Source organism: Pelmatolapia mariae, linkage group LG15, assembly GCF_036321145.2.
Source record: "Pelmatolapia mariae isolate MD_Pm_ZW linkage group LG15, Pm_UMD_F_2, whole genome shotgun sequence".
In the NCBI taxonomy this organism is placed as follows: Eukaryota; Metazoa; Chordata; class Actinopteri; order Cichliformes; family Cichlidae; genus Pelmatolapia; species Pelmatolapia mariae.
In genome coordinates, this window is record NC_086240.1 from 18,031,246 (window position 1) to 18,040,156 (window position 8,911).

The 8,911-nt window shown below is 40.1% G+C and overlaps 1 protein-coding gene across 1 annotated transcript in view; it reads right to left on the bottom strand.

The window, feature by feature from the left end:
- Positions 1-1,600: 1,600 nt before the first annotated feature.
- Positions 1,601-8,911, bottom strand: part of sipa1l1 (signal-induced proliferation-associated 1 like 1) — a 92,866-nt gene continuing 85,555 nt past the window's right edge. The window contains exon 25 of the mRNA XM_063495253.1: positions 1,601-5,712. Coding sequence (XP_063351323.1) covers positions 5,569-5,712 — 144 coding nt within the window. The 3' untranslated portion in view covers positions 1,601-5,568. The remainder of the gene's footprint in view (positions 5,713-8,911) is intronic.

The following is an 8,911-nucleotide window of genomic DNA, read 5'->3' on the forward strand; positions in this document are numbered from 1 at the left end:
AGAAAATTCACTTAATTTTGTATTATTATAGCCCTCGAAATAACAGATTCTCCTATGAAACTGTACTGCACTAATGGACTAAAGTAACCAAGATGGATATCAGGACAGCTGTTGTGTAGAAATACCTTTATTCCCTGTTATCTGGGGGGGGGGGGGGCTTAAATTGTATTACTATGATTTCCTCTCACTGCTTTCAGAAGTGGCTACAGCATAATGAGAAAAAAAAAAGAAAACACAGTTGATGCAATTTCTGGCTCTGGCTGCGAGAACGGTTAAAATGCAATCAGGTGAATCAGTGATGGGGAACAACAGGAGCCTGAGGCAACTGCAGGTCAAATCCCAGACCTCTCACCATCTCCTCACTCTAGTTACTCATAGCAAGTTACAATCAGACAGCAGCTTCACAGGAAACACAGAAAATACTTTTTTTTTTTTTTTTGGTCACAAGTAAACTTCAGACTTTGTAGGTGTTTTATTTGATTGGACGCAGCATGAAGGAACTATTAATGATAAATTAAAAAGCAAGTTGTCTGCACTTCATGCAGATTGTTACAGTAAAATATGCGCCACGCTTCTTTTGTGATAAACAAAACATTCTGACTACCTGTGGAACTTAATTTAGATGAGACTGTCATATTACTGTTTTTGTAGTGCTTTTAATTAAAGTGCCTGTAATTCCCTTGTGTCGGTGTATGTTTTTAATGTTGGACCCCAGGAAGACTAGCTGTGCAATTTGCTAAACTTAATTACACACAGAACCCCTGCAGTTAAAAGAGGATGTTATTTCAAAGAGAGCACGAAAAGGACTAAGCTGCACTTTGTGCCCTGCTTGAACTAATACTATGTTTGATTTTCCAAAAATGTAGAGGGAAATGGTATAAAAGGCGCCGAGATCAGCTGATCCGTTGGAGGGAATGTGCTGCTGCCACAGTAGGTGGTCGTGTACGTGTCATCGCTTTAAAAGTGACAAACTTCCTTTGGTATCTGCCCTCAAACTGTCAAAAGCCAGACTGATTTATTCGAGCTAAAGGGGGATGTCTGGTCAGATGCTTAGTTATATATGTACCTATAGCTGTTGAATTTGTGAGGGACTGCCCGTTTCTGAAACAACATTACACTTAGAGACCACTTCCTTAAGTACGCCTTGCTAATTTAGGTGACATCACACAGTTGCAACATATTTCCACATGGTCTGAAGCAATTCCGTCACATCCCAAATGTGGGCAGGAGGGAGGGGCTTTACTTAGGACTAGCTGGGAGAACGAGAAAGAAAAGAAACAGCTACACTAGACCAATGATGTCAGCATCAAGTTTTAAAGTGCGGGGAAGAGAGCTAAAGAATAGACTAGCAGCCAAACACCCAGAAAAGCACAGGTCCATGATTACCAATCTTTAATGAAATTACACACAAGCTTCATATCTAAATGCACTGATTAGACATCTCCTTTCACATGCAGGTGAACAGGTGTACCTAATAAAGTGGCATGAGTGTATATGTGCTGACTACTGTATGCACCAGTGAGGAAAATGATAACTGATGAAGCCAAGCGAGGGGATTCCAATATCTACGATACACAAATAAACTGACAGCACCACAAAATCGACAGCATTTATTTATTTATTTATTTCAGAAACCTTAATACTGTGATCACTGCAAATGTCTTATTCATACCTTTACATTTTACAAAGACAATGGATCTGGGATGTAAACAGTATTTTCAATTGTTTAAAACGTATGGTCCTCTTAAAATAGTGTGCTTTGTTTCCAGTCAGAGCGGATCACCTCACCGTTTCATCTGTTCTTCCAGCAGGAGCAAACAAAACAGATCAAGACTCAGCAGTGCAGGGCTGCGTCTCCGAGCTCTGGGAAACCTTCCTCCCCTGCTTCAATCACTGAAACCCAGCATCCCTACATTTTACACAACATACGACCTCCTCTCGTCTGATCAGTGATGCTTGAGGAATAAAGTTATAAAGCACCTGTTTGTCAGGAGCTGCATTGGCAGGGAAAACTACAGAGCAACATTCTAGACAAGGTTGCACAGGAATCCATCAATTCACCCTTTTTATATCCAAAACCTGTAAACACAATGCTTTTTTTCTTTAATGTAAAACACATTGTTGTGCAAAGAATCTCAAAAATAAGATATTGCAAAAAAAAAAAAAAAAAAAAAAAAAAAAGAAAGAAAAAAAAAAAGAAAAGAACATCTGAACATTCAAATTTCTGATATCCTTCAGTGAAGCAGCAAAAACAACGCTGAGGAGAGAAAACCCACGTTCACTGCAAGGTAACAAATACGAGTGAAAACCCAGACCGGCTTACGTTTGTTTCTGACTTAGTATAAACTGAATCTAACATCCAACTTGGTGCACACTTTTAAAGATGCAAGCAAAACATCTGCACTGCACGTTCTGTCATTTGGCCATACTTCATTTAAAATACAAAAAAAAAAAAAAAAAAAAATTTAACCTTGATCACTTTGCTTTTACAATAAAATATAAACATTGCTTTTAGTTAATTTAATCATTTTAATCACTGGTATAGTTTTTGACAGAAACCCAGTGTACATGGTATATAATTTACAGTCAACACTTTACGGATAGGGGCCCATTTGCGCCCAGAGGACTCACCTTTTTCATTAATATTTCAAGGATTTCACATTAGTGGATGACTCGTTTTCACAACTGGCCAGCTTGAAAAAAAGTTTAAAAAAAAGAAAAAAAAAAGACCAAATCTGGTGTTGACTATCTACTGGTGTAACTGTCGTCCACGCAGACTGACGGGAGATTCCTAAAACAGAACCAAAACTTTTGCTAACAGTCCACTCGTGTCTCTGCGAAACTGCAGAGCTTAATGAGCATGTCGGTTATAGTAAACATCATATTTCTTTAGGCTCGTTTATATTCTCTTTACATTCAGACTGGGAGATCATTTGTGCTGTGCGCTGCAGGGCTTCTAATTGCATCAATGTGAGATGCAAATTTACTTGGGGCGAGTCAAAAACTTTAGCGCGGGGGAATTAAGGCTTTCACCAAGTTTAAATGGACACGCTTAGGCTTCGACCTCAACGCCCCTGTTGTCGTGTCAAACACCCGGCTGTGGCTCTTGCTTGTGTTGTAAGCAGCTTTGTGATGTGGGGGAAGAAAAAAAAAAAAAAACTGTCTTCCGGCACACTTGTATTACAGGGGCCAGTGGCTCAAGTAATTGAATGCAAAGGCACACACGCAGACAGACTTCCACAAATACTCGTCACTGTGTCGGGAGGCTGGCCTGACTGACTGAAGAGGAGAAATATGCATCTGAGCAAATGAAAGGATGAAGCCTCTCAGCCGAGTCGACGACTGTGAGTGTGAACTCAAATTAAAATCGTATCTGGTGAGTGCGTGCGTGTTACTGTACCAGGTGTGCTTATCTTTCAGGATGAAGGAGAAGAGCCTTTCCCTTTTATCTGTTCCCCAGGTGCTGTTTCAAAGGCATGTCCCTGCTCTGCCTCGGAGTAAATGACCAAGATAAGTGACTGTAGGCACGGCTGGATTGACTGATGTACATTCACACGATGACAACACACACACACACGGGTACAGCTGATACTGCAGCCCCCTCCTAACAGATAGCCACATATGCAATTTCTGTTGATTCCTCACATTCCTGACATAAACTGAACCTGAGGAAAACTATAGATGCTCTGCAGACACAACATCCACACACACACACTCACACACAGACACACACACCTTAGGTCTGCTCCTTTTTTATCAAAAATACACCTGTGATTGTCTCTCAAGGCTGGCTTCTGATTATTCCTCCTGTCCTGTTTGTGTGGCCTCCACGGTTTGATGTCTGACTGATTGCGGAAGAGGCGTTAGAAAAATACAGAGTGACTGGCAGCACATTTACAAATCATGACATTTCCACTGGTCACCACTAGAGGGCACTGTAAGCAACACGACAGCAGGCTTGGGCACCACAAAATACAACAGAATACGGAATAAAAACCATATAAGTCAGGCTTTAGCCAGAATTAAGAAAGAAAGCCATTTAAATAATATAGCTAGTGACCGTTTGTCTTGAGGAACTAAACACTGATGTCAGTTGTACTATACGAATAGAACAACGTATTTATTGGATTATAATACAAGGAAATAAATAAACCTGGGGGAGGAAAAAACAACATTCCAACTTTTCCATCTCATTAATGTCTCTGTCACTTTTAATCAGCAGCTGTCTCTGCAGACAGTGGGATGACGTTTAGAGTTCTCACTTTCCTTTTCCCCCCCTCACAGTTCAGTGGGAAAGGATAAAGGCTCTTGTGCAGCACAAATCGGCAGCCTTGTAAGCTCCAAATCATCTTTTCCCACTTTAAGCGTCTCTTAAGAGAGTCCTGACTTCTTCCTATTGCTTTTAAGACACATATAATTGGGATGGACCAAAGCACTACGGATCAGTCCTGGGTTTTTTTTGTATTTTTTGTTTTGTTGTTTTTTTTTTTTTAAGTGGCATCGCTTGCCGATGGCTTTTAAATATCCCCCTCTGTCAGGTTTGTGCTGTGAAGACAGAAAGGATGTTGTAATCCAGATTTGACTGACACAGAAGAGAGAAAGAGAGATCGAGAGAGAGAAAGAAAAAGAGAAACTGTACAAATCCCTCCTGTGCTGAAGCAGAGTGACCTGTTTCCGTGTGGGTGGCTGCGGTCGAACAGCCAGAGCGACTGTCCAGTGGTTTCAGCCTTTGAGGGGAGGGCACGCAGGTGTGAACCAAGTGAAAACCTCTCACGTGTCCTCTGCTCTTGTGGATTCAGATTGATCGTTTCTGTATGCGTGTTTGCATGCGGTCGTTTGTGTTCCAGTAGCTGGACCGGCAGATTGATGCCGTACCCGTCTTGACTTTCCGGGACCATTTTTAAGAGACTTTCATTCAGATCACCTGGGTGTCTCTGCAACCCCACCCCACCCATCCTGTGGCAGCTGAGATTTGGCATAAAGGACTCGAGTCCCCTTTTAGAGCAGCTGGGCATCATTTAAAAAGAAAAAAAAAAAAAAAAAGACTTGCTGGGAAAAAATATTTTAAAAAAACAAGAATAAATGTCCTAAAAAGAGAAGCATATCCACGTGGAACAAAATCTACAGATAGGAGGCGGAGCTTCTTTGCGTGCACCGCTGGAACAACCGCAAGAGGCAAAGTCGACTTCTTTAGAAGGTGGAGGGTGTGAAGTGCTTTCTCCTTGTCGGCAATTTAAGAAAAGAGATTTTGTCACACGAGAGAAAGACAAATTCAACAGCTCTCATAGGTGAGAATGACACCCATTTTCTTGAGTGTCATCTTCCTAAGTTTAACAGAGGGTCTGCGAGGAGAGACCGAGACTGGTCGACAGCATTACCCACTGATGGCTGAAGCCAATGGAAGATGGTTGACGGATTCAGCATCAGGATAATTCAAGTCCAACAACAACAATCTCCCGTTTCCTCGTGAGTGTCGATCCTCCTCTGCCTCTTTATCCAGAGTGTGTGCGTGTGTGCTCATGTTCGCATTTGTGTGCGTGCGTGTAGGTTAAAATGTGGAGGTGGGAGTCAGTTCATGTCGATGGTGTTGAAGACCCACTCGGTGAACTTCTTGAGCTTGGCAGCAGAGGTCTGGGACTCCTCCTGCAGTCTCTGGTTGTCCTCCCAGAGTCTCTTGATCTGAGCCTGAAGCCGCACCTTTTCTTCCCGCTCCTGCGGAAGGTGGAGAAAGGTCGGGTTAAATTACTCGTTTTCATTAATCCGTTATTAAGCAATTAACAGTGGACAAAGTTTTTCTTAAGCAATCAATTCGGTCTCTGCTGCGTTTATGTAAACTAAATCTCGGGCCTGCAGACAGCGAGTCGCAGCTAGATTGAAGTTTGTGATTTTGTAAACAGATATTATCAGCTGACATTTTAAACCCAAAGACAGCACAACGAAATAAACTCCGAGTTGGGTGCATGAACATAAATATTGAGGCTCAGTCTAGGAAGGTAAAGAACACACTGAAGGAAACAATAAAACTGGAGCGAGCTGCTGTCAGTCAGCTGCAGTTGATTGCTGCTGGGGTGAGAGAGGCGCGTATTAGCTTTCTTGGTGTCAAACTGATTTCCTGTTATGTTAAAAGTAAGAAATGTAGACAGCTTTGCAACATTTCACAAGACAGCTGAAAGTTTCCCAAGAATTGCGTTACACGTGAATCTCAAACCGCAGCAGTTTTCTGAGTGAAAACTTTTCACTGTTACAAAAGGTCAGACTCAAAGAGGGGATGGTGAGGGAGCTATAAGGTGATAAAAAAATTCAACCACCTGACTCATGGTTTCTAAAGCCTGAATGGACTGTACCACTGGAGAAGGGGGTGATTAGTGATAGTCTATCCTTTTTCTTCACTGCTTTTCCAATTAAGCATGGTGGGAGGCTGGAGCGGGCTCTCATAGGGCAAAAGGTATCCTACCTTTTATCCTACCTATCCTAACAGGACTATCAGAATTTGTCGTTTTTTGCTGTGATGTTTAAGTTAATATACTATATTCCATAAAGTCGAAAGTTACAGGACTAGTGCTGGGCGATATGGAAAGAATATTTATCACAATATGAATTATTTTATATCACGATAACGATATATATCACGATATACGACCTGACCTGTGGTCATCTAGAAAGTACGCAGTCTGTAAACAGCGAGTGCCGAGGGTGCAGTCTTTGTTTTGAGTTACCGTAAAGTATGTCGCAAATCCGGGTGCACGTAAAGCAGCACCAGCTCACAAACCACGAGACGGAGTTTCTTTGCGAAAAATATCATTTTTTTATACTTTATTTTTTCTTGCATAAAGTTAAGAGCATGTATAGTGAGAAGACAACACTAATATATTTGCCACAGGCTATTTAACCCTTTAAGACCTACCATAGAACCAAGTCCGCCAGAGCTTATCTTTATGTTTTTACATGCTGTAGTGCCACTTGTGGGAGTATTTCAAGTTTCCATATATCAATACAACCGTTATAGCCCAAATTTTAATAATATGTATGCATTAAGTCCATAGTAACTACATAAATTGCAAAAACTTGTAGTGCAATAAACTACAAAAAAAATTGAAAATCGTTTTTGTTTTGTTTTTTACATATATTTCTAGTTAAAAATTTTTTTAAGAGGTGTATCCCTCAAAACTGTAAATACAAAAGTTTCCAACCACGAGAAATTTATTTTGAGTGTCTTCATAGTTTTATTTTTGAGATACACTAATTTTTATATACTACAGGAAAAATTAAAATAAATATTATAATGCATCAAAATAAACTATTTCCAACAGTGTAATTTGAGTTCTAAGCATCCCAGAAACGATACAGAAAAGCATAAAGTCAAACATGACTTTTAAAAACACCAACATAGGCTTATAAGGCCCTTTCGCGAAAATGACGTCACTTTCGGTTTCGGGCAGGTAATGGCGGACATGCGATAGTTCGCGCTGACGTATATGCCAACGTAGGAAGTCTTATGAACGTCGGCAAAGGGTGTTTCTGGAATATTATCTTTTTGTTGCTGCAAGTTTGGAATATTATGTTTTTGTTGCTGCAAGTGCTTCTTATGCAATTTTTGCAAAGTTATATGTGGAAGGAAACCGTGACTTTGGACAAGCTAATGGCATAAGATGTAAGTACAACTCCTCCGGTTTCACATGCAAAAAAAAAAAGAAAATTGGGTTTAAAAATAGTTAGGTAAAACGGAGTGTGCCTGCTCTGACCGGTTGTAAAGGGTTAATTATATATTTTATGTAATAATTTATAAAATTTGGGTTAGTACGATATAAACGATAGAAGACAAATGGCACGATAGACACTTTTCTATCGTCCACACGATATATATCGTCATATCGCCCAGCACTATACAGGACGATGATTTATTCATATCGTTATTAACCTTATGGCTAATTTTAGGGATAAAGCCGTATTTTCAGCCTATGGGCAGAGGTGTCTTGTATTCTGTTGCTTCTTTGCTATTTGCTTACACTCTGGCGTTTGATGTATTTCACCATACTCGTAACTCTCAGCTGCTTTCATGTCACCACCAAATATGAGGCATTAAAAATAAAAATCATAACCTAATGCAGTCTTTATGGTTAGAATTTGCTGTAAATAAGGTTCTGACCTGTGTGGTGTGCAAAAACATTTGTTTGGACCACGAGCCAAAGATGGCAGCAACATAATCTTCTCACTGCTGATAATGTTCTTATCAAATAAATCATTTTAGTTGTAATGACAGATTTGTAGGAGAGCTTTGTGAGAGCCTAAAGTAACATGATATTTTTTTTGTCATATCCAATTATTGCAGAAGACAAAGGAAATCACCAAACATCTGCATTTGAGAAGCTGACAGCAATAAAGTGGCTGATTTCAGTTGTCCCTGATTTGTTTTCTACTAATCAACTACTCATTTTATAAAGAAAATTCTTCCTTTTTTGTAACAATAAATCTCTCAGAGTTGTTTAAGCAGTAACTGAAATATGGACATGAACTATGAAACACTGGACGAGTGAACAGGAAACATGGGAAACTTTTTCCAGATGATTTAAACGTTATCATTTTAGTGGCCGCAGTGAAACCTGAGTCAGCAGTTAGCAACAACAATAAGCAGCAGAGTGGACCTAAGAGAACAATGGAAGCGCTTAACTGCTGACTTTGTATTTTCTTTTGAAAACAAAATATTTATTTACACCACCCGCTCCACGTTCCACTGTATACAAAGGCAACTGAAGTCTGTATTTTTCCATTCACACTTCAAAAGAAGAGGGGAACCAAAAATGATTCTTTTAGCGCAGCACCGAGCAAAAGTTTGCACAGGACTTAATGCAGTCATGTGAAAAAACGAGTTTATCCTTACAGTAAGAGGATAATGTGTCACCAGGTGCTGCTA